Raw genomic sequence first — 26,509 nt, forward strand, 5'->3', positions numbered from 1 at the left:
GGCTGGGGACATGATGGGCTGTGTGGGCCTGGGGACATGAATTGCCTTGTGGGGCTGGGCATATGCAGGGCCTTGTGGGGCTGGGCGCATAAAGGGACTTGTGGGGCTGGGTACATGAAGGACCTGGTGGGGCTGGGCACATGAAGGGTCTTGTGAGGCTGGAGACATGAAGGACCTCGTGGGGCTGGGCACATGCAGGGCCTGGTGGGGCTGGGCACATGAAGGATCTTGGGAGTCTGGAGACATGAAGGACCTCGTGGGGCTGGGCACGTGAAGGACCTTGCGGGGCTGGGTACATGAAGGGTCTTGTGGGGCTGGGCACGTGAAGGACCTTGTGGGGCTGGGTACATGAAGGGCCTTATGGGGCTGGACACATGCAGGGCCTTGTGTGGCTGGGCACATGAAGGACCTTGTGAGGCTGGGGACATGAAGGGCCTTGTGGGGCTGGGCACATGAAGGGCCTTGTGGGGCTGGGCACATGAAGGGCCTTGTGGGGCTGGGCACATGAAGGGCCTTGCGGGACTGGGCACAAGAAGGGCCTTGCGGGGCTGGGCACATGAAGGGCCTTGTGGGACTGGGCACATGAAGGGCCTTGTGAGGCTGGGGACAAGAAGGGCCTTGTGGGGCTGGGCACGTGAAGGACCTTGCGGGGCTGGGTACATGAAGGGTCTTGTGGGGCTGGGCACGTGAAGGACCTTGTGGGGCTGGGCACATGAAGGACTTTGTGGGACTGGGCACATGAAGGGCCTGGTGGTTCTGGGCACATGAAGGGCCTTGTGAGACTGGGCACATGAAGGGCCTTGTGAGGATTGGAGACATGAAGGACCTTGTGGGGCTTGGCATATGCAGGGCCTTGTGGGGCTGGGCGCATAATGGGCCTTGTGGGGCTGGGCACGTGAAGGACCTTGTAGGGCTGGGGACATGAAGGGCCTTGTGGGGTTGGTGACATGAAGGGCCTTGTGGGGCTGGGGACATGAAGGGCCTTGTGGGGCTGGGGACATGAAGGGCCTTGTGGGGCTGGGGACATGAATGGCCTGTGAGGTTGGGAACATGAAGGGCCTTGTGAGACTGGGAACATAAAGGGCCTTGTGAGGCTTGTGGACATGAAGGGCCTTGTGAGGCTTATGCACATGAAGGGCCTTGTGGGGTTGGTGACATGATTGGCCTTCTGGGGCTGGGGACATGAATGGTTTGTGATGTTGGGGACATGAAGGGCCTTGCGAGACTGGGGACATGAAGGACCTTGTGAGGCGTGTGGACAGGAAGGGCCTTCTGGGGCTGGGGACAGGAAGGGCCTTGTGGGGCTGGGGATATGATGGGCATTGTGAGGCTGGGGACGTGAAGGACCCAGTGGGGCTGTGGATATGAAGGGCCTTGTGGGGCTGGGGTCATGAAGGGCCTTGTGGGGCTAGAGACATGAAGGGCCTTGTGGGGCTGGGCACATGAAGGCCCTTGTGGGGCTGGGTACATGAAGGGCCGGTGGGATTTGGGACACGAAGGCCTCGTCAAACTGGGGACATGAAGGGCCTTGTGGGGCTGGGGACATGAAGGGCCTTGTGGGGATGGGGACATCAAGGGCCTTGTGGGGCTGGACACATGAAGGGCCTTGTGGGGCTGGACACATGAAGCGCCTTGTGGAGCTGGATACATGAAGCGCCTTGTGGGACTGGGGACAAGAAGAGACTTGTTGGGCTGGGGACACGAAGGGCCTTGTGGGGCTGGGGACATGATGGGCCGTGGGCGGCTGGGCGCCTGAAGGACCTTGTGGGGCTGGACACATGAATTACATTATTTATCTACTGTCAGAGGAAGAGCCAGCAAGCAGTTGTAAGTGAGCGCGCCCCCTGACCCCGGGCAGAACAAGTTCATACTAGTGTGACCGCAGGGCACAAATGGGAGGAAGGCGGCGTTCACGAGAATGTAACGAAGAACCGATCCTAACAAAGTCACCCACATTCACATCTGGCTGAGCTCTCCGAGTGTGAGGCGGCTGGAGGTCAAACCGAGCGGGCCACAGCCAGCCTAAACACAGAAGAGAGCCTGAGGTAACACAAACCCAAAACACAGAGCGTTATTTCAAATACCAGTGTCAGAGGGGGTGGTCGCTAAGCCCTTACCCAGCAGTCTCTGGTCAGCTCAGACCTCGGGTGGCTGCTGTCTCCTCTCTGGGCTCCGGCGGTGTTCAGCTCCTTGTTTTTGCGTCCTCCGCCCTAGGCCGGAGGCGGGTTCGGAGACGCTGGCGGGTGTGGTGAGGTAACTGTCAGCCTGTGGGTGTCCCCAGCCCTCGTGGTCCGCTATTTACTTGTCCGCCTGCTCTGGAGTCTGTTGTTCGTCCTCTTTCCCAGGCGGTCGCTGCACCAGGGCGGGGCGGGGCCTGGCGACGGCGTCCCACCCTACACAGACTCCGAGGAAAGTTGGTCCTAAATCTGCTGCCGCTGCGGGCCCCGGTGATGGGAGAACTCTAAACCGCCCCCACCACCCCTCGGACAATTAGATACAAGGCTCTCTATGGAGTGAAAGGACAGAAGCATTGTATGTAGGCTCTGCTTGCACTGAGTTTCTAGCACAGTTAGCACTGGTGCAGGTGACCATGCACCCACGGAGTGAGGGGCACATACGCGCTGGCGTGAGGAGGGGTTTGCGTCCCTTCACAATAATAGCGAGAGGTGTAGCACTCACAACAGGAAGCTCCACACCACCATGTTTCTCCAAGGTGAAGCAGGAATGCCTCGGAGAAACGCAGCGTCATTTTCGGATAGAGGGGCGTGTTTTTCTTTCTCTCCTCTTTCCATTGTCTGGAATGTAAAATTCCAGCCAATGGGAAGAGGAGCGAAAGAAACAAAAAACCACACCCCTCAATCCGAAAAAGACGGGGCTTAAACGGAGAGACGCCAGTCTTGTCCAATGTCTGGCCTCCGTTCAGGAAACCAGCCAATGGAGAAGAGGGGCGGGTTTAAGCCCCCATACTCTAAGACATAAAATCTTGCCAGCGAGGCTGCGCAATTCCAGCCTTCGCTAGCTGAGACCTAAAAAGGACAAGCATGAGGCAAAGTCGAGGCATCTAGTGGCTAACCAATAGAATAAATCAGCAGATCACAATTAACAACTAGGAATGCATAAATAGAGAACAGACACCTATCAATTCACAAGTGTTCTAGACAATAATCTGAACATATACCAGTAAATCATAACACTGAGCGAAATCCAAGAGAGGGATGGGAGGGATAATCTACTCTTCTCGCTGTCTTTCCTCGTCACTGAAGGTAAGGGAATTCCCAACCCATTTTATTACAACACAATGAGGTGGTACAGTTTGCAAGTTCAAAGCCCAGAGAGGACTCTGTCAGACATACGCTCTGGGATTTAAGGTAGAAGTCGCTGCTCTACACCATTTGGCTGAGGTAAGAATGTCCTCTAAAGCCGCATCTGTGAAAAAGGCTGTAGCTTCTCGAGAGGACTGGGCTCTCAAGGAGCTCTCGTGGTCATAGCTTGACCTATAGTTTTGTAAGTGACTTGGTTGTGGGGAGTTTTAAAGGAAAGAAGGGGCAGAACGGAAGTGCAAAGGTACAAAGTGCATGAAATGTACTCTTGAGAGAGGAGGCAACACAGAGAGCAGGGAATGAGGGAATTAGGGGCCTTTTTGGTATAAGCCTAAATGTAAAACATTGCTCCATCTGGTGAAAAGTGAAGGCCAGAGTTGGAGAGTGCTATGCTGTCGGACACCCTTCTGTAAGGGATGAGGCAGGACAGGGGCGCAAGCTTGAAAGAAAGATCCTTTTGGTGAAAGCAAGGACTGGATCTTTGCAGGACAAAACAGTGAAAGCAATTGAGACATTCCTGGTGGAAAAAAAGGGGTGGCCTCAACTCCTCCGCCTCCTTCCTCACGCCCATCATCTCCCCTCGACCTCAGTAACCACCACTGGTTCCTCATACACAAAGGTGCACAGTGCAAATTAGTCATGCATACAAAGTACTACTCTATTTAGTCCCCACCCCCCAGCAGACACCTCTGCTCTGCAAACCTCCTGCTTGCGATGGTCCCCCACATCTATAGACCCAGAGTGTACTTCTGCACCTTCTCGTACATACCTCATCCAGCCAGGAAACGTACTCCCCCCTCACATTAGGTCCCCCAAATCAGTCCTAAAATGTATTTTAAAAAACAGAAATCTTGGCTCCTCACACAGGACACAGACAGGGTGGCAAGCACGCCCCCTTTCTCATCACGCCAGGATACCCTCCGGGGCGATATGCGCTCTTTGCAAGTACACTTAACATTACATCTTTGTCCAAGGAGATAGAATTAAAGAGGGGGAGGTGGACTGTTGTAATGGTTTGGCAGGCGTTAATGGTTCTATAAGAGAGACCTTTGCTGAAAAGGGTCAAAAAGGTAGTTGTAGCCGGATTCTATCCCAGGCACCATCAAAGCCAGGCCTTCAAGGATGAGTTGTAGGCTTGTCGAGTGCCTGGTGTCCAGGGCTCATCAACGAGGTCTACAGCGAAAACATATAGCCTTCATGAGGCTCCTCTGCATCTCCCCATGCTAGAAGATAGATGTGCCCTTTATTCGTTTGTTACTGAAGTGAAGAAATTCAGCATGGTAAAGGCTTGAGAAGACATGCGCTAAATTGCGAAAATTAGTTTGATTACATTTTATGATAGCCACGTTAAATTTAAAAAAATGTAATTTCATAACTTCATGTGAAAATTCAAAATCCGTGCAATTTACAAGCAAGGGGAAGGCTTCAAGCTGAAAATGTCTCCTACAAGATATTTTCTGCTTGAACAAGCCTTTGTAGAAGAAAAAATAATGTGCAAAATTTGCAGAATTTCACGAACATTGTGCAGCACAACATTTGTGAACGTTACGACCGTCATGTAAATTTTTCATTGGCGTAGACTAGAGTAATCTTTGCTGGTCTTAACCCCCACCCCCCACGCCCCCCCTCCCAAGTTTATCCTAAACCTGTAATCAAGCCCTACAAATCTTTCACTGTGCTTTTTCTTTGCATTCACCCTTCCCAACGTTGTTATCGTCAGTGGCCTTAATGGCGGAGTCGCGCTTCTGCCTGTGGTGACCCGTGCCCCTTCGCACAGTTCGGTGGCACCCCCTGCGCAGTATACAATTTGTGTGCACCCGTGCGTGCGGGCCTAGTGCTGATGGATATTGAAATATTAACGGCGCCTCCATGCCCTACTTTAAGCGCCATTAGAACAGCTCCTCTCCTGAGCCATGGCCTTGTCTCGAGAAAGTGCTGCAGTTCCCCTGGTTCCCCGGTCCTGGCCCTGCCAGAGCCCTCATTCCATGCTAGAGGCCGCAACGTCATGGGCGTAAGTGGGTCAGGCGACATAGGCTGATTAAAAGGGGGCAGCCGAAAACCATTAGAGCAACTACTGCTCATGCTTTCAAGTAAACACACTCAAGGGGGCTTCAGTATTTTCAAAGATATCAGAAAGAACACTTAAACTGCGGTGGATGTAAGAAGCACTTCAGAGGCTGAAGTGCTAGAAGAGTTAAGTGAGAACTTTGAGCAGTATGACAGACTATTCATACACCTCAGGCTGGGGTGCTGAGCATATGTACGTCACCAGCGCCATATTGGAGCATCTTCCCAGGTGCCGGGCTTATTACCTGTCAGAATTAGGCCTGGCGTGTAAGGCCAAATTCCCACTCCTGTACAGAACGTGCAAATGAGGGTGATGTGCTTTAAGCAAGAGACTCCTCTTGGTATCTGAGCTTCTTTTTTGCCCTGTGCAGGAGATGGGACCTGCACCGCAATGGGAGCTTTGCCAAAGGTGCGCTCCTACAGTGTATCTATCACAAGGACCACAGCTGAGAACAAAAAGTGCTGCAGAGTATCCGGAGATGAACCCTTTATGAACCATTCATGCATTCTTGTTAATGAAAACCCCCCTTGGAAAGGGAAGAGGAAGGGTGCTGTAATGATAGACCATGCAGTGCTGAGGGTTTAGACCCTATGTGCATTGTTTGAGCTGTGCGAGGGTCCCGGTAATGCAGGGGCGGCTCCATCACTAGGGCAGAGGAGCCTTGCCCCACTTCTGTTTCGCAGTGGGTGAAAGAAAGACAAAACATAAAATGGTAATGACTTTTGGTTATTACCATTTTATGTTTCTTTCTGCATTCCAGGCGGGCTGGTGGGCGGAGCTGCCCGGGCAGGGCAGGAATGGTTTGCCCACTCCTGAATGCCTATGACTGGTTAGGTCGCCCCTCTAGTCCAAACTAGTCATGCACACTCTGCACTTCTCCATGCAGGCTGTATTGCAGTTTACATGGAGAGCATGCCATTCCCTAGAGCCCCTGGCTGGGCAGTTTCCGGCCAATCATAACGCTCCACTGGTGCGTTGTGATTGGCTATGGGGAGGGGAGGAGAGAGGCTGCCTGTTTCTGCTGGAGGCAGGAGAGCAGGAGCAGTAAAGACGCGGGACCTGGGTCGGCAGAAAGGTAGTTTTTAAAAATTTATTTATTTTAATTATTACCCTCCTCCCACACAACCCACGGCCCCCACCCACCAACCATGCCAGCCGCTACTGTAGTGATGAAATAACAGGGTGTGCAGCTGGTCATATTTGGGAGCTTCGGCAAGACTGTCTGTAGAACCACCAAGAATACAAGGGGGTGCCTCATGTCTAGATTGAAGTGCATTGGCAAAGTGGTGTTGTGGATAAGCTCTTGGAAAAGGAGCTAGCGCTGTGGGTCGGGATAGAGGTCATTTGGCGGGTTTCTCTCTTAGTCCCAGTAATAAAATAGCAGGATGCTGCACTGCATGATTGCGGATCAGGATTAAGGTACTTTGTCATCAGACTTCCATTCACAGTGAAGCCAAAGTGGACATTAAGCGGTCATGAATGCATGTTTACGTATGTTGGATTGACTCTTGACCACCCCAGCCCCTTTCCACAATAGTTGCTTTTTCTCCTGGAGAATTTTCTTTCTCTGATCTTCACTGTCCAGATAATTCTCCTTTTTGGTCTGGCACTGTCTTACCCATGACCTTTTAGGTCTTGCTTCAGACAGAACTTGTGAGACGTTTTGTTTACTTACACAGGGCTTAGTGGCTGCTCTCTGCTTACTATTGGTTGGTGCACATGACATTCACATCCACTTCTTGTGTTTGTCCCTCCTCTGGAGGATGGCCCAAGTTCTTATGATCGTGTACTGCTCCCTTAACCGGGCTCTACTTATTTATTTTTGTCTAAGAACTTGACTAGAATGCATGTCTTTTCCATCAGACTCCCTCTTGTACTCATCCTCCATGTTGCTTTGGCCACCTCACCCCTCCATGTTGCTTCGCTCTCTGTGTTAATTACTGACAAACTGACCTAATCTGCACATTTATTGCACCTTATTTAATTGATCCGTCCACACAACAAACCAAATTGGTTCTTTGAACTTTAAATTAAAAATATTGTCATAACCCCATGAATGGTGCTCATTTTAGCCTCTTCAGTAGGATCTAATTCTGACCCACAATTGCCAGGATTTCAACCCTTCACATGCTAGTATCGTATCCAAGAGATTTCTAAAGAAGGCGCCCAACCCACCGAGCTGTCTCATTACATGTAATGAAAACAGGCACATTTGCTGTGATGGCTGGAGTTTCCTGTGGACTGACGTTTTATTTTACTGCTCTCAGTCTGAGGCCTGGCTCCTGCCAGCTACAGTACGACCTAGAAAGTGACTTAATGGTTTTCTGTAACCTATCAATCAATCAATCAATCAATCAAAGCATTTGTATAGAGCACTACTCACCCGGGGGGGTCTCAAGGCGCTAGGGGAGGGGGGGTCCGCTACTGCTCGAACAGCCAGGTCTTGAGCTGCTTCCTGAAGGCGAGGTGGTCCTGGGTCAGGCGGATGTGGGTCGGGAGGGAGTTCCAGGTCTTGGCGGCGAGGTAGGAGAAGGACCTTCCCCCTGTGGTGGCTCTTCGGATGCGGGGGACGGCGGCGAGGGCGTGGCTGGTCGATCGAAGCTGGCGTTTGGGAGCGTAGAAGTTGAGGCGGCTGTTGAGGTATCCTGGGCCTTGGTTGTGCAGGGCTTTGTGTGCCTGGGTGAGGAGACGGAAGGTGATTCGCTTGTTGACCGGGAGCCAGTACAGGTCTCTCAGGTGTCCGGAGATGTGGCTGCGGCGGGGGATGTCCAGGATGAGTCGTGCTGAGGCATTCTGGATCCGCTGGAGTCTCTTTTGGAGTTTGGCGGTGGTTCCGGCGTAGAGGGAGTTGCCGTAGTCCAGTCGGCTGGTGACGAGTGCCTGGGTGACCGTCTTCCTGGTCTCGGTGGGGATCCACCGGAAGATCTTGCGTAGCATGCGTAGGGTATTGAAGCATGATGAGGAGACGGCGTTGCTTTGTCTGGTCATGGAGAGGGAGGAGTCCAGGATGAAGCCCAGGTTGCGTGCGTGGTCCGTTGGTTTGGGTGCGCTGCCTAGGGCGGGGGGCCACCAGGAGTCATACCAGGCGGAGGGTGAGGATCCCAAGATGAGGACTTCCGTCTTATCAGACTTCAGTTTCAGGCGGCTGTTCTTCATCCATTCGGCTACCTCTTTCACCCCTTCGTGTAGGTTGGCTCTGGCGGTGGCGAGGTCGTTGGTGAGGGAGAGGATCAGCTGGGTGTCGTCGCGTAGGAGATGATGTTGAGGTTGTGCTGGCGTGCGATGGCTGCGAGGGGACTCATGTAGACGTTGAAGAGGGTTGGGCTGAGCGAGGAGCCTTGAGGAACGCCGCAGATGACTTCGGTGGCTTCTGATCTGAACGGGGGGAGGCGGACTCTCTGTGTCCTTCCGGCGAGGAAGGAGATGATCCACTCCAGTGCCTTCTTCTGGATTCCGATGTTGGTGAGGCGCTGTAGTAGGGTGCGGTGGCAGACTGTGTCGAAGGCCGCGGAGAGGTCTAGGAGGACGAGGGCCGCCGTTTCTCCGTTGTCGAGCAGGGCTCGCATGTCATCGGTTGCTGCGATCAGGGCGGTCTCGGTGCTGTCGTTGGCTCGGAAGCCAGACTGCAAGAGGTCGAGGGATCCGTTCGTCTCGAGGAAGGCGGCCAGCTGTTTGTTGACGGTCTTCTCAATGACTTTTGCGGGAAACGAGAGCAGCGAGATGGGTCGGTAGTTCTTGAGGTCGGTGGGGTCGGCTGATGGCTTCTTCAATAGGGCGCTGAGTTCTGCGTGCTTCCAGCTCTCCGGGAAGGTAGCGGTGTTGAAGGAGGTGTTGATGATGTCCCGTAGGTGGGGTGCGATGATAACGTCAGCCTTGTTGAAGACGTGGTGGGGGCAGGGGTCGGTCGGAGATCCGGAGTGGATGGAGTTTATCGTGCGGATGGTGTCATCGGTGCTGATCGTGGTCCAGGTGCGGAGGGTGGTGGTGGGGGGCGGTGGTTCGGTTGTGGCGTGCGTCGGTTGCGTGCTGAAGCTGTTGTGTATGTCCGCGATCTTGTTGTGGAAGTAGGAGGCGAGGGAGTTGCAGAGGTCTTGCGAAGGGGTGATGTCGTTGTTTCCGGCGTTGGGGTTGGAGAGCTCCTTAACGATGTTGAAGAGTTCCTTGCTGTTGTGTGCGTTGTTGTCCAGTCGTTCCTTGAATGCCGTCTTCTTGGTGGTGCGAATCAGTTGGTGGTGGTTTCAGGTGGCGAGTTTGAGGGCAGTCATGTTGTCCGGGGTGGGGTCTCTGCGCCAGGCGTTCTCAAGGGCTCTGCAGTTCTTCTTGGAGCACTTGAGTACGTCGGTGAACCAAGGGGCTTTCTTGCTGCTGGGTCTGCTAGGCAGGGTCCTCAGAGGGGCGAGGTCGTCTGCGCAGTCACTGATCCACTTCGTGAGGTTGGTGGCCGCTTGGCTGGGGTTCGTTGCGCTGGTGGGTGGGCTCTTGTTCAGGGAAGTTGCGAGCTGTTCGCCTGTGATCTTGTTCCAGCTTCTGCGTGCCACCTGTTGCTGGTGGTGGTGGATCGTGGTCCTTCTGAAGCTGAAGTGGACGCAGCTGTGGTCCGTCCAGTGGAGTCCGGTGACGTGGCTGAAGGCGATGTCCTTGCTGGATGAGAAGACGGGGTCGAGTGTGTGTCCGGCGTAGTGGGTGGGGGTGGTCACCAGTTGCTTGAGACCGAGGTTGGCAAGGTTGTCCAGCAGGGTGGTGGTGTTGCGGTCGTTTTTGTTCTCCAGGTGGAAGTTGAGGTCCCCGAGGAGGATGTAGTCAGCGGAGGGAAGGGTGTGCGGGGTGATGTCGGCATTCAAAGGCACCAAAAATAAATGAGGACGTCTTGCCTCGCGCTCTTGCCAAATGCCAGTCCATGTTTAGTATGTATTCAAATTATTATATAGATAGTACATACAAGACGTACAATCAGGGTGTTAAGGCGCTTTATGAATACGGCAGTAATTGTTACTATTAACTAGTGAATGTTACAGAGAAGGTTTTTTGTTTTTTTTTATTTAAGAAAAAGCACAACCTAAAATTACAGAGTGAAGAAGGCACAACATTAAATAGCAACAAGCATTTGCAATGCAATAGGTCTCGCATTAATTAAGTTTGAGCTATTGGCATTGCTAAATATTGCAACACAAATTGCAACAAAAGTCTGTCAATTGTTGGCCAAAAAAATGTGTATTTATTTTTGTAGCAATGGTGGCATGCTGTGCTTTAGATGAATATGTTTAAAAGTAAAGTGCCCCATAGTGCGATTGCTACAATAGTTAACTGTGGATGCGTTAACAATTGATGTGTGCACTGATGGCTGGTGGTGTGTGTGCCTGGTGGAAGTGTGCACTGCCAGCTGGTGGTGTGTGTGTCTGGTGGAAGTGTGCACTGCCAGCTGGTAGTGTGCGTGCCTGGTGGAAGCATGCACTGACGGCTGGTGTGGGTGCCTGGTGAAAGCGTGCACTGACGTCTGGTGGTGTGTGCCTGGTGGAAGCGTGAACCGACGGCTGGTGGTGTTTGTGCCCGGTGAAAGCGTGCACTGACGGCTCGTGGTGTTTGTGCCCGGTGAAAGCGTGCACTGACGACTGATGGTGTCTGTACCTGGTGAAAGTGTGCACTGACGGTGGTTGTGTGTGTGTGGTTGGGTGTGGTTGTGTGTGTGGTTGTGTGTGTGGTTGTGGTTGTGTGTGTGTGGTTGTGTGTGGTTGGATGGTTGTGTGTAGTTCTGTGTGTGGTTGTGGCTGTGTGTGGTTGCGGCTGTGTGTGGTTGTGGCTGTGTGTGGTTGTGTGGTTGTGCATGTGGTTGTGTGTGTGACAGTAATACTAAACGCATCTCAAAATAAAAGAACAGAAACATCGAGTTTGTGGAAAGAGAAAGCATGTTGTAAGTCAAACGGGCAGCAGCAAAGCATTAACACAACATGTCTCTGATGTTTGATGTTCTTTGAACGGGAACATCAAAGTGGCGCCGCGAAAGTGATTGCGAGTGAAAGTGATCGCGGGCGCTTAATGAGCGAGGTTTGCCATATGGTGCCTCTGCTCCTTAGCGCGTGCCCGCACACTTGCACTGTAGCTCTAGGCTGGCCATGGTAGCATTTTTTGAGCCCTCACTAAAAGTCTTGTCAGGCCAGCGCATGTGCTGGGCCAGGCGAGACCTAAAAATGAAATACTGGGGCTTGGAAAAAATGGGCCTATTAAATTCTGGGGACATGCACAGTACTATTGTAAAGCTCTTTTGTGTTGCTTCAATATTTTGCTTGGAACTGTGCTGCGCTCTCACTTCTTCCCCATCGTTTCTTGCTCACATTTGACTCCGCAGTCATTTATGAGATCTGCTTAGAGGTGAAGAGTTAATGCACCTGCTGCAGAGATCTGCATGTACACAGCCATGGACTCGGCTTCAGGTCAATGAAGACACTCCTCAGCAGTATTCCCTGTAAAGTGCACGTATGTACACACACTTACTTTTCAGAGCGAGCAATCTAGAAGGTGAAGCAGCCACACTTCACAAACCACACAAGAGAGCCAGGGGCAGCTCCTCCATTTGAATCCTAGAGCTGAAAAATAAAATGGTAATAAAGTTGATATGTTACTGTTTTATTTTTCAGCAACCTGTCCCGAACTAAGGTGTCAGGACGAGGCGGTGCCAGTGTGCTGAATGGCAACAGCAGGGAGCTGTGCGGTTTGAAAAGCACAGGTCTCTTTTGCCAGGTGTCTTGGCACGGCCAGCCAGACGTGAATTTTAAACATCTCTAACCTAGCTGTCTTAAACAGCTGGTTAGAGAAAGTGCAGCCCTCCAGCGCTCTTGAGAGCGCTGAGTGAGGCAGCTCCCTCCAGTCTTGATGCTTCTCTCATGCTGTGAAATTCAGCGCTAGGATTATGTAGTGCAGTTTCCTGGTCCGGAGCTTCCAGAAGACATCCAAGGGAGGAGGATGTCACGCTGCAAGAAAAGAAGGTAAGTTAATTCCTGATAGATACATCTGCCGTGTGGATTCCTCACCTTATTCCTCACCTTGTGAATATCCCCCTTGCGTCAGCAACATTCGGAAATTCTTTTCTTAGCCTCGCGCCGACGTGGATAGGACGTCACAGAGACACGGCTCCGCTCACGACCCCGCTGACGTCTCCGACGCCTATAATAGGCCCACGCCGGCGTGATGACATCAGTTCCCTTTTTTCCGCGTCATCGACGCTAACGGTTATCGGGAATCTCTGTAGCCAACTGGTACTTTGTTGCCATTTTGTTGCAAATTTCTGCTTCTCTGTATCCTTTCTCTTCGACGATGTCATCCAAGAAGACCGGCTTCAAGCCCTGCAGGGAGTGCGGTAAAATGATGTCTATTACCGACCCCCATGATGACTGCATCTGGTGTTTGAGTTCCGACCATGATGTGGAGGATTGTTCTTCATGTCGGAAGATGAACCCGAAGGCCCTGAGGGAGAGAGAAGCCAAACTCCTGGTTGCGAAGGTGAAAGCTGGAAAGGAGAAGTCGTCGAGGTCTCGTTCTCGAAGGGCGAGGTCGAAGTCCAGGTCGAGATCTGGTTCTCGAGAGAGGTCGTCTTCGAAGTTGGCATCGGATCATGTTTCGAAGTCGAAGAAGAAACATAAGAAGAGGAGACATGAGTCCCGACGTCGGTCTGGTAAGGAGTCGGGCTCGAGGTCGAGGTCACCGAAGAAGGTACGTTCGAAGGTGGTTACTCTCAAAGTCTCTGAGCCTGAAGGTGAGGCCTCACCTTCCGAGTCGCATGGGCGCTCTCCCACTCCGGCTCCGAATCCGTCTCCGGCGCGGTCCCCGGCCCGTGAAGAGGAGGAGGCTCGGGAGGTTGTGGTGTCTGCGCCTGTTGAAGAGCCAAATCCGATCCCTCCTCAGGACCGGCCTGATGGTTTTCAGCCGCCCTTTCCTGCTCCAGGCCAGGACCCTTCAGCGTTTCTTAACGCTATGTATGGCGTCTTCTCAAGGGCGTGGTACCCCTCTGGTGCACCTTCGGGTCCCATGGGTCCTTTAGCTTTCAGCCTGGGTGTTCCTCACTCCTATCCTCCTGCTCCATTCATGCCTTACATGCAGGCTCCGACGCCGCATTGGCAATTTCCGGCTCCGCCGAAGTCGTCGACGCCGATTCCGGCGTCGCCCGCTCCAGGTCGTCCTCGAGGGCATTCTTCTGTGCCATCGGATTCGATTTCGGAGCCGCAGGTGGATCCGGCTGCAAGGCGTGTGAAGGAGAGGTCCAGAAGGGAAGCTCAACGCCTTTTGGAAGAGCAGAGGTACCTGGATTCACATTCTGATGTTGAGGAAGGTGAATTGGAGGAGAGCTGTTTTGAGTAGTTGGCGGATTCAGGAAGTCTTGATTTCTCTCCAGAGTGGGAGTTGCCCTCAGGCTCTGGTGCTCCTTCTAAGGATATCCAACCTTACCATCTAGTTATGAGGAAGGCAGCTGAACTTCTTCAATTGACTTTGCCTACGGTGGAGTTTAAGTCCAATATCCTCACTGAGGTCTTGCATTCTCCGAATTCTGTGGTTGAGCCTTTGCTTCCATTTAATGATGCCTTGACAGATCCTATTATGGAGGTGTGGAAGAAACCATTGTCGGCTCCTGCGGTTTCTAAGAGTGTTGCGAGGAGGTACAGGGCTGCTCCTGAGGACACGGCTTTTCTGTCTTCTCATCCTTCGCCAGAGAGCCTGGTCATTCAGGCTGCCTGTTCTAAAAAGAGTCTTAGTGCCTTTCCTCAGGTTCCATGTGAAAAGGAGGCAAAGAAACAGGACCAGGTTGCAAAAAAGACCTTTTCTTCCGCGAGCATGGCGTTGAAGTCAACTAATGCCACTTGTCTAATGGGAAGGTATGTGCATGCCCTGATGGATTCTTTGCGTGTCTTGGTTCCAAAAATTCCTGATGCCAACCGGAAGGATTTTGAGGAAGTGATTTCTGATTCTCAGGCGGCGGCTCGCCAGGTTATTCAAAGTGGTCTGGACACTGCCGACTCTGTGGCTCGTGTCATGGGCACTGCTGTTGCCACTAGGAGGTCAGCCCGGTTGAAGTCATCGGACTTTTCGGCTGATGTTCAGGCGACTTTGCTGGATCTTCCTTTTGATGGTTCTGGTCTCTTTGGGAAGAAGGCGGATGCGGCTCTTGAGAGGTTCAAGGATTGCAGAGCGACAGCTAAGTCTTTGGGTCTCCAGATCAGAGGCACTTCTTCCAACAGGAGGTTCAGGGGCTTTGGTCGCTCCTTTCGGAATTTCCGGCAAGGCCAACAGCAGCAGCAGCAACAGCAGCAGCAGCAAAATTCAATGTACAGATCGTACAGGGGAAAGCAAAGAGCGCGTCCTCGTGGACGTCAGCCCTCTTCCTCCTCCACCTCTTCCAACCCCCCTGCCACAGAAAAGCAGCCCTAGATCCGCTATTCAGGATCATGTGGGTCCGGTTGGGGGTCGGCTTACCCATTTTCTACAGGATTGGGAATCGGTTACAACAGATCTTTGGGTTCTCAATCTTGTAGAAAATGGGTATGCCCTTCCCTTTCGGGAATTCCCTCCTGTTTACCCTCCTTGTCAAGGTTTTTGCACCGCGGAACATCTGTCTCTTCTGCAGGAGGAGGTTCTAACTCTGTTACGAAAGAGTGCGATAGAGGTGGTCCCAGAGCAGGAAAGGGGTCAGGGATGCTACTCCCGGTATTTCCTGATCCCCAAAAAGGATGGCAGACTTCGTCCAATCCTGGATCTCAGGATCTTGAATCTCTATCTGAAGCAGGAGAAATTCAAGATGCTCACCCTTGTTCAGGTTCTTCAAGCGCTGATGGAAGAAGACTGGATGGTGTTGCTCGACTTGCAGGATGCGTATTTCCACATCCCTATCCTGAAGTCGCACAGGAAGTATCTCCGTTTTACGGTGGGATCGCAACACTACCAGTTTGCGGTGCTTCCGTTTGGTCTTACTACTGCGCCTCGAGTCTTCACCAAGGTGATGGCGGTGGTGGCAGCTCATCTCAGGAGGTCGGGGATACCTGTGTTCCCTTATTTGGACGACTGGCTGATCAAAGCGGAGTCGTCCGAGAAGGTGCTCCATCATCTGCAAGAGACAACTCCGTTGTTGTTCAGGTTGGGTTTTTCGATAAATGTACCCAAGTCTCACCTGGTGCCCTCCCAGCGCAACCTGTTCATAGGTGCCGTACTGGACACTACTGTTTGTCGTGCATTCCCTCCCCCTCAAAGGATTCGCGACATTCAGGAAATGATTCCTTTATTTTACAATGGAGCGGTCGTTCCAGTCCTGAAGGTCCTTCGCCTGCTCGGTCTGATGGCTTCTTGCATTCTGATGGTCAACCAGGCACGCTGGCACATGAGGGCACTCCAGTGGTGTCTCCGCAGGCAGTGGTATCAGCACAACGGAGATCTCGGGGAGTCAGTGAAGATCTTCAGAGAAACTGCAGCGGATCTGTCTTGGTGGAGCGTGGAAGGCAATCTGTCGCAAGGAAAGCCTTTCCATCTACCTCCATCGGTGGCCACGGTAATAGCGGATGCATCCACTCTAGGGTGGGGTGCTCATCTGGGGGATCTGGAGGTCAAGGGTCTTTTGTCTCCAGAGGAAAGGTTGCTTCACATCAACCTTCTAGAGTTGCGGGCGATACGTTTGGCGCTCAAGGCCTTCCTCCCTTCCCTTTGCGGTCGGTCGATCCAAGTCCTGACGGACAACACGACCGCGATGTGGTACATCAACAAGCAGGGAGGAGTGGGGTCGCAGTGTCTCTGCAGAGAGGCTCTGCGTCTCTGGTCCTGGGTTCAGGACCACCAGATTTGTCTGATGGCAAATCATCTGGCCGGAGTTCTGAACGTGCGTGCAGACAGTCTCAGTCGGCAGTTCTCTGCCGACCACGAGTGGAGGCTTCACCCGGAGGTGGTTCGTCACGTCTTTCGGACGTGGGGGACTCCTCGGGTGGACCTGTTTGCCACTCGCGAGAATGCTCACTGCCCGTCATTCTGCAGTCTCCAGTAACCGATGCAAGGAGCCTTGGGGGACGCGTTTCAGTTGAGTTGGGGAAATCAACTCCTTTACGCGTTTCCTCCCATACCTTTGATTCCTCGGGTTCTGAGGAAGATTCGCCAAGACTTGGCCCAAGTTATATTGGTCGCCCCGGATTGGCCAAGAAGGGTGTGGTATACAGATCTACTCCACCTCTCCTCTCACCTGCCGCTCCGTCTCCCTCTCAGGGCAGACCTCCTCTCTCAGATGGAGGGGCAGGTTCTACACCCCCACCTCCAGACATTGCACCTTCATGCCTGGAGATTGAACGGGGCAACCTGATTTCCTATTCTCTCACGCCTGACGTGGTGGATGTCATCTTGTCTGCCAGGCGTGACTCCACTAAGACGGTCTATTCATGTAGATGGTCTAGATTTGTCACTTGGTGTGGTGAGAATAAAATTGACCCTTTGAGAGCCCGTTTGTCTGATGTGCTCCGGTTTGCTCTTTCTTTGGCACAACAAGGGCTTGCAGTTGCCACGGTTAAGGGCTATCTTTTGGCTCTGTCGGCTTTTATTTGTTTGCCTGACCAGCCCTCTCTTTTTAAGTCTCCTGTAGTTTTAAGGTTTTTGAAGGGTCTTGTAAACAAGTTCCCTCCTACTCCTTTTATTGTACCTCAGTGGGACTTGAATCTTGTCTTGACTTTTCTGATGGGCTCTCCTTTTGAGCCTCTTCATAAATGTCCTATGAGGCTTTAAACCTTTAAGGCAGTTTTCCTCGTTGCAATGACCTCGGCAAGGAGGGTGAGTGAGCTTCAAGCTCTAAGTTCCAAGCCCCCGTTCCTGACCATTCATGCTGATCGGATGGTTCTAAGGACCAGGGCTGGTTTTCTTCCTAAGGTGGTGACTCCTTTCCACCTTGGTCAATCCATTACCCTCCCTACCTTTTATCCTCCCCCGCACCCTTCCAAGGAGGAGGAGAGGTTGCACCGTCTGGACCCCAAAAGGGCGGTGTCTTTTTATTTGGACAGAACTAAAGACTGTCGCTTGGATGACCAGCTCTTCATTGGCTTTGCTGGCTGCAAGAAGGGAAGAGCGGTCCATAAAAGAACTTTATCAAGATGGATTGTCCTCTGTATTAAGATCTGCTACTCTTTGGCCGGTAAGGAACCTCCAGAGGGTATAAGCGCTCATTCTACAAGGGCTAAGTCGTCAACCTCTGCTTTGGCTAGAGGTGTTCCTGTAGAGGATATTTGTAGGGCGGCAACTTGGTCTTCCCTCCACACTTTCGCGAAGCATTACTGCTTGGATACCGAAGTCAGGAGGGACGGCCACTTTGCGCGCTCTGTCCTTCAGGATTTCCTGGTTTAGAAGAGTGGACAACCTCCTCCGGGAGTGGGGACTGCTGTGGGACTCTATTCACAAGGTGAGGAATCCACACGGCAGATGTATCTATCAGAAGAACAAGTTACTTACCTTCGGTAACGCTTTTTCTGGTAGATACTATATCTGCCTGTGGATTCCTCACTGACCCACCCGCCTCCCCGTTGTCCACTCTTCTTTTCCAGAGTTATTGTATTATATTGTTAATATATTCGATTGTTAAGGAATTGCTTTATTTGCTTTCTTGCATTTGCTCCACACTATGTGTTTTTCTCCTTGGCAATTGTTTATTGTGTATACTGTGTATATTGCTACTGTCATTGGTCCGTCCGTGTGCCTCGATGGCACGGAAAAAAGGGCGGAACTGATGTCATCACGCCGGCGTGGGCCTATTATAGGCATCGGTGACGTCAGCGGAGCCGTGTCTCTGTGACGTCCTATCCACGTCGGCGCGAGGCTAAAAAAAGAATTTCCGAATGTTGCTGACGCAAGGGGGATATTCACAAGGTGAGGAATAAGGTGAGGAATCCGCAGGCAGATATAGTATCTACCAGAAAAAGCGTTACCGAAGGTAAGTAACTTGTTCTTTAGTCATTATTATGTTTTGGGGTTGTGGCCCCAGTCCCACAACCCTCAGTTCATGCCAGCTGCCACTGCAACAGACCGTTTGCAGCTGCTTTGATAAATACGAGTGGCATGAAAAAACTGTCACTTGCATGTTGGAGAGCCAAAGGGAGAAGGAGAGGCAGCCTACTATGGAGGAGCAGGTCACTGTGGAAGAGGCAGTATGTGGGGGCTGGAGAGGGTTAACAGGCGGTCAGTAAGTGGCGCCCGTACATGCAATTGTTGCATTCGTTTCGAAGATGGGGGCGGTGGCTACAGGAGCATACAGGCAGCAGTGGATTCTCTGATTGAAGTGTTTTTTATACAAGGCTGTGCACTAATTGACATTGTTCAGCGTTGAAGGGCATGGCTCGGAGGCTTGGTATTAATGTTTTGTATGTTGCTCTGGGCATTGTTCGTGTTTACAAATGGACAGCTGATGCTCCTGCAAGGGCAGCTTCTGCTGTTCTTTGCCAAGCCATTCCACTCGTGGATAAAGATCAGCCTGATCATTCTTAGTGCACCAGTGCTCAGGCCCGGCTGACGAGTCCAGCCCTGAAATGCTTGTCATCTAAATCATGCAGCAAACGTCACCTAAAGTATGATAGTCTCCTTAAAATACAAAAATGCACAGTTCTTATACACGCGGAAGCGTTTGCATTAATACGTCACATAAGGCGCGCAACACCCTTTGGGCTCTAAGGGCTTCAGTATTGAACGCTAAGAGTTGAATATCTCAGATTGTTAGCATTATTGTTGATTTTGTTGCTCCCAGTATCTTAGAATGCCCGATGAATTTACTTTTATGCACAGAACCATTAGAGTAGCCAGTCTGGCATGGGCTCTAGTTAGGGTGACCAGGCGTCCTGGATTTACTGGGACAGCCCCGGTTTTCCACCAGTGGTTCCAACAGATTCCTGCTAATTTTACTCATGTCTTAGTTTTCCAAGAGGGTCGAATCAAAACAATGGGATGCTCGTTTGTATGTATTCTTAAAGCAGAACTATCAGCTGTTAATAGAAAGCAATTTAATTAACTGATAAGATACTGGCTTTAAACATTACATTTTATTTATTTCCTTAGTGTCTTGTTGTGTGTCTTTCTATGTTGATGAGTGCTGTCATTTTGCCCTTCGGTTGACGTGAAGTTGTAGTCCTTCTTCTGTTTTAGCAATATGTCCTGGTTATTGCAGTTTAACAATCTGGTTACCCTAGCACAAGGAATAAAATGGGCCCCTTAGCTACTGTTTGAACTGTGAAATACAAAAAAATCAGCATTCAGTGAAGCCCCTCTGGCCCTGGTGCAAAAACAACAGTTGGTGGACAGAATGCAAAACAATGTCATACATTCACCCCAGTACACTACACTTGCTGCACTAATGGAAGCTACATATCTGCACAATACTAATTGTAGCATTTTATTTTAGAGGCACCAGCTCACTGTTTTCATGTAGTGTGCATGAGCTGATGCTTTTACCAGAGGAGTAGCATTGGTGCAGCAGATGTAGTGGCACCAGGGACAATTGAGCCATGTAAATTCCTGCATTGTTTTTATCACAAATTCAGTTAAAGGGGCATTTTTCTTGCTTGCTACAGAGCCCATGGCATAATTGTTATGCTACTGGTTATTACCTGGACTTTATAAACCTGAGCTACGTGTCCCTGCTAGCAATGATGGAGGATTGTATATTTTGTTGTAATCAAAAAGAGAGAGAGGAAAACTAGAGAGGTTATTCTGTTTCCCCAGCTTATATGTTAGCAATCAATGAGAACTAGCTCTGGTTTAAATTGTGTGTATGTCTGCGGGTGGAGGAAAACCATTAGGTTTTATGAAGGCCCTCACCCACCAACCTAGTTGGTGGCATTCTTCATCATCGGGCGCCACCCGAGGTACCAAGTGTACCTCAGGTGTGCTTCGACGCCAGATTACTACTGCGGTGCAGGTTTTTTTGGTTTGTGAGGGTGCTCTGAGTGTGCTCTGAGTGAGGTTTAAAATACTGTCCTGGGTGTCCCAAAGACTTTTTTAATGGTGGGCCCCAGGCAGTCAATAATTCAAAGGCTACCGGACCTGCACAGTAGGCTTATGGCCTCCGACGTCCTGCCCGGTCAACTAGTTTCAGCCGGCCTTTTCTTCTACTGGCTTTCGTCAGGACCTTATATGTGTAGGGTGTAACAGGGGTTAGTATGAGTTTGTCAGTGCCCTGTGTGTAAAGCACACGCTACGGTGCTTATATGTGCAAGAGGTGTTTCCTCTCGAGTTGTACCTGTAGGGGGTAAAAAAGGACAGACATAACATTTAAGTAAACGCTCCTTGTAGCAGGCTAAAAGCATTTAGTGAGGCCGCGTCGGGTGCCTAGAGGTGACCACGGACAAGGCGGCAGTGTTGGCATCAGTGGCGGGTAGTGAAAGTGTGGCCGGTCTCACATTATGCGTTAATATATGTGAAGTTAGGCCTAAGTAGTGTGACCACAGTTGGCGTAAACAGTGGTGAAGGAATAAGAAACATTAAATAGAGTTGCTTACACCTGATTTTAGCGAACAACTCAGCATGGAGCTCAGCCAGGGGCCAGGACCATGTGCACTCTAAATTGGGGGGGGGGAAGGAAAAAGGCTGTTGGGGGAGGGGGGTTGTCTGCACCCAACAAGGTAACGGTAAAAGGATGCACACACAAACACAGCCTGGGGCAGCATGAATGGTGGCTGTACCGTTAGCAGAGTCGAGTTCAGGTACTTACTACGCGATGTCGCTGGACCCGCAATGAACCTGTTGTCCGGGCAGAGGCTCTGTGGGAAGTGAGCTTCAGTGTGGAGAGCGCTTAAATGCCTGTTGCTTGTTAGCTGTGTCAGGTGTTCTGGCCTGGGCACGTGTCACCAGGCGTGTTCAGCTTCCTGTTGTCTCGAGGAGATGCCTGTAGTAGAGGAAATAGAAGAAAGACTCCCATGCAAGTGTATGTAGCGCTCTCTCTATTTATTTTCATAGTGCAATTGAAAGTCTAAATTGCTAACATGCGCGTGCAAATGTGCAGTTGTCTAGGGGAGTGCTAACTCATTTAGGGGAGTCTCGCTCCATCTGTGAACTATAATGGAGGGGTGCCCTCTCTATTTAGATGTAAAGCGGCAACTAGGTGGGGCTGAGGAGGTAGAGTACACTAATGTGCTGCATATTGGCCCTGCCATAAATGGAGGTGATGAAGCCACTGTGTGGGGGCTCATGGGAATGTGCAGGGGGATTACACATGGGGGATACAAAGGTTCTTCAGGTAAAGGACATCGCTGAGTGTGTATACCCTGGCACAGTGTAGTGGGTCCAGGCGGGCCGTGGAGTTTAAGTGCCCTGCCGGGTGCAGTAAGGTTCTCAGGGCATCAGTGGGCGGGATTTGATGTTGTCCCATGGAGTGATGGTTTAGCGCATTTAGATAAGGGCCTATGAGTGAGTTGGTCACCCCCTAGGTGTTAGAGCCAGTACGTCGCACTGAGGATGTTTGGTGTTGGGACATGTAACAGGGCATGGTCATCCCTGGCCCTGCGTGGGCCCTGTTGGCAAGTTGTCACTGCAAGAGTGGAAATGATGTGTCAGGTGTTGACAGAAGGGGGGCCTCATCTGCTGAGGCTATTCCACTGAATATTATCATTCAGTCCCTCCGTGTGGGTAGACAATCTGTAGATAAAGCGTTGTTCTTTGGACAATAGCTGCTTCTCGTTGTCTGTAGGGTGGACAGGGATCTGTTCGATGACTGTCCATCTGAGGGCATTGGTGGTATGTCCAAGTCTAAAGAAGTGGTCTGTGAGTTGCTGAAAATCGAGGCGAGGTGATTTTCTTGCGATAGATGCCGCTCTCTATGACACCGCCCATTCACTAAATCTGAAAAACGATGTTTTCAAGAGTACACTGCCATTTATGCTGAGTCTCTACTTGCAATATATTTCTGGATTGTTCCTCAGTGACTGTAGCACGGTCCTAATTGTCTGGCCACATTCAATGTGTATGCCTTTTCCAGGCTTTATCCAACATAGAAGGGTCTTTTTCTTTGCAAAAAACAATTGTTCTGATGATGGTCTAACGGATTGACGCCACAAAGACCGAAACGTCGACTTTCTCATCAACCCCATAGAAATTCAGTGTCTTGTTAGTAACGTCTTCTCTCTATTGGAGAACAGTTGCTTTGTGATTATGTTGGGAGTTGATGTATGTTATGAACTGTTTGACTAATTTGTTTTTACATCTTTTAATGACATTTTTGCTGATGTGTTCCTTTTGTATGTTCATTTTTTATATTTAAAAGGATACATTATTTTTATATAATTAGGATTTCCCTTGTGCTTTGTATTACCAACTTACATTTATTGTTGTTGTCGTTAGACACCTTGGAGTTAGTTCTTACATGACTTGCTCATTTAATAGATTTTAATAATCAAAAATATATTTTCAAAAACAAAATCCCTTGTAGACAGTCTTTACCTTTAATTATTCATTGCCCAAGCCTACAAGGGTTTATTGGGTTTCCCAGACTTTTCACTTTTTTAGGGTTGAGCCTGCGACAGCATGCACTAGCGCATGAGTCTCGCTTGAAGCCCGCCCGTTGCTTACCATTTGTTGGATTGCCTGGCACTCTTCTTTACAGCCTCATAATTCATCAAGGCAGGCCTAAAATAATGTCTGTTCCTCTCTGTGGAGCAGGGACCAAGCACAGTTTGACTCTACTTAATCAGTGCCCTTCCGCTGCTCCCAACTGTATTGAGGGTACTATTTTGTTCTGGTTAACTTTTAGTGCCTTGCAAACAGAAGGCTATAGTTAACTTTTTTTTTATTTTGCCAAGTCGTCTTTTCTCATGTAGCACTCACGTTTCCTTTTGTTTTTGCTTGTGGGCTCTGTTCGCAAAAAATTAGGATAATTATTATTAATTGCAAAGCAACATTGTTTCTTTCTTATGTGTTATTTCTGAAATGACGCTTTAACACATATTCCTGCAGTATACCCCAATTTATCCCCAGCCCAATCTGCCCCAGTCCATTACATGTCAATCCAATCCATCCCACCCCACTCCAATCTGCTCCACTCAATTTAGTGCACCCCAGACCAATCCAATCCACCCCACTCATATCCAAATCACTCACCCCAATCCAATCTGCCACACTCCAATTCACCACACTCCAATCCTCCCACTCCACCCCATTCCATTCTGCCTCACTCCAATTCGCCCCACCCAAATCCAAAACAATCTGCCCCACGTCAATCTTCTACCCTCCAACCTGCCCCACTTTAATCCAAAACAATCTGCACCACTCCAATTCAAAACAATCTACCCACTCCAATGCAAAACAATTGGCCCACTCCAACCCACCCCAGGTTGTCCCACATCAATATGCCCACCCTCCAAAACAATCTGCCCCAATCCAGTTTGCCCCACTCTATCCGGATTCACCCCACTCCAATCCAATCCACCCCACATCAATCCAATCCACCCAAATCCAATCTACCATGCTCCAATCTAACCCACCCCACTCAAAACCAAAACAATCTGCCCCTCTCAATCCAAAACAATCTACCCCACCCCAATCTGCCCCACTTCTGTCCAAAACAAACTGCCCCACTCCAATCTGTCCCACTCCAATCCAAAACAATATGACCCACTCCAATCCACCCCACTCCATTCCAATTCTCCTCACCCAAATCCAGTCCAACCCACCCCACCCGAATTCAGTCCACCTCAATCCAGCCAAATCCAATCTACCCCGCTCCACCCCATTCTCTTCCAGTCCAATCCACCCCACCCCAATACAATCCACCCTACTCCGGTTCACCCCGCTGCAATCCAATCCACCCCAATGCAGTCCACACCACGAAAACCAATCCACCTCATTCCAATCCAGTCTATCCCATTGCAGTCCAATCTACTCCACTCCAATCCACCCTACCCACACCTGTCCAATTCAACCCACATCAGTCCACCCCACTCATTCCACCCCTCTCCAGTGCACCCCACTCCATTCCACCCCACTCCAGTCTAACCCACCCCATCCAGTCCACCCCACTCCAATCCACCCTACTCCAATCCACCCTACTCAAATTCACCCCACTCTACCCAAATCCAATTCATTCAACCCCAGTTCGTTTCTCCCAACTCCCTCCAATCCAATCCACCCACTCCAACCCACTTGAATCCACCTCACTGCAGTCCATCCGCTCCAGCGCAATCCAATCTCCATCCCCTCAACTCCACCTTAATTCACCCCAGTCCAAACCACCATACTCTAATCCAATATTCCTCACCCCAATCAAATCCATCCACCCCAAACCAATCCACCCCACTTCAATACACCACATCCAATCCGCCCCATCCACACACTCCAATTCATGCCACCCAATCCAACCTACTGTACCTCAATACACCCACCCTTTTTCACTCCATTCAAAACAACTGCACTCTACATCACTCCACTCTGCAGTCTGACACTCGGCCACTGAACTCTACTCCCCTCTACTCAACTCTGACACACTACTCCCCCACTCCACTCTATGACACTCTACTCCTCAAATCCAGCCTTTGACACTTTACTCCCTTCACTCAATTCTAGAACACTCCACGCCACTAACTTTTAGTCATGCTGAACAGCAGCCACGCTGGTGTACAATCCACATTGCCAATAGCTCTTGTATAGGGGAGACCTACTGGCTTTGCCAATGCTTATTCTTTCTGGTCACTGCTCCTTCCTGTGCATCATTCTTGTCCTTTCTTCTCCAGTTCCAGGTCCTCCTGCGGGCATCAAAGCGGTTCCTTCTTCGTCCAGCAGTGTGGTGGTCTCATGGCTGCCCCCCACCAAGCCCAACGGCATAATTCGCAAGTACACCATCTTCTGCTCCAGCCCGGGGTCCGGGCAGCCGGTAAGTGGGATACACGGGGCGGATCGGAGTTGTGGTGTTTTCAGGCGATTGAACTCGCCCCTAGTACATTGTCTTGAATCTGAAGGTGCCTCGCCCCCAGTACTAAAGAGGGGCTGTCCCTGGCTGACTTCTGGATATAAAAGGAACTCGGCCTATTGCGTACTAAGGAGTGACTGCCCCCTGCGCTGTCCCTGGTTCACTGCCCTGAATCTGAAGATTCTTTGCAATGAGTACTAGAGAATGGCTGTCCCTGGTTCACTGCCCTGAATCTGAAGATTATTTGCAATGAGTACTAGAGAATGGCTGCCCCTGGTTCACTGCCCTGAATCTGAAGATTCTTTGCAATGAGTACTAGAGAATGGCTGCCCCTGGTTCACTGCCCTGAATCTGAAGATTCTTTGCAATGAGTACCAGAGAATGGCTGTCCCTGGTTCACTGCCCTGAATCTGAAGATTCTTTGCAATGAGTATGAGAAAATGGCTGCCCCTGGTTCACTGCCCTGAACCGAAAGCTTCTTTGCAATGAGTACTAGAGAATGGCTGTCCCTGGTTCACTGCCCTTAATCTGAAGATTCTTTGCAATGAGTACTATAGAGAATGGCAGTCCCTGGTTCACTGCCCTGAATGGAAAGATTCTTTGCAATGAGTACTATAGAGAATGGCTGTCCCTGGTTCACTGCCCTGAATCGAAAGATTCTTTGCAATGAGTACTATAGAGAATGGGTGTCCCTGGTTCACTGCCCTGAATCGAAAGATTCTTTGCAATTAGTACTATAGAGAATGGCTGTCCCTGGTTCACTGCCCTGAATCTGAAGATTCTTTGCAATGAGTACTATAGAGAATGGCTGTCCCTGGTTCACTGCCCTTAATCTAAAGATTCTTTGCAATGAGTACTGTAGAGAATGGCTGTCCCTGGTTCACTGCCCTCAATCGAAAGATTCTTTGCGATGAGTACTATAGAGAATGGCTGTCCCTGGTTCACTGCCCTGAATCTGAAGATTATTTGCAATGAGTACTAGAGAATGGCTGCCCCTGGTTCACTGCCCTGAATCTGAAGATTCTTTGCAATGAGTACAAGAGAATGGCTACCCCTGGTTCACTGCCCTGAATCTGAAGATTCTTTGCAATGAGTACTAGAGAATGGCTGCCCCTGGTTCACTGCCCTGATTATGAAGATTCTTTGCAATGAGTACTAGAGAATGGCTGCCCCTGGTTCACTGCCCTGAATCTGAAGATTATTTGCAATGAGTACCAGAGAATGGCTGTCCCTGGTTCA

At 50.5% G+C, this 26,509-nt stretch overlaps 1 protein-coding gene across 1 annotated transcript in view; it reads left to right on the top strand.

Moving 5' to 3' along the window:
- The window catches only part of DSCAML1 (DS cell adhesion molecule like 1), a 630,702-nt gene that overhangs the window by 445,041 nt on the left and 159,152 nt on the right, over positions 1-26,509 (top strand). The window contains exon 20 of the mRNA XM_086957025.1: positions 25,095-25,234. Coding sequence (XP_086813151.1) covers positions 25,095-25,234 — 140 coding nt within the window. The remainder of the gene's footprint in view (positions 1-25,094; positions 25,235-26,509) is intronic.

Source organism: Lissotriton vulgaris, chromosome 2_1 (assembly GCF_964263255.1).
Source record: "Lissotriton vulgaris chromosome 2_1, aLisVul1.2, whole genome shotgun sequence".
Classification (NCBI taxonomy): domain Eukaryota; kingdom Metazoa; phylum Chordata; class Amphibia; order Caudata; family Salamandridae; genus Lissotriton; species Lissotriton vulgaris.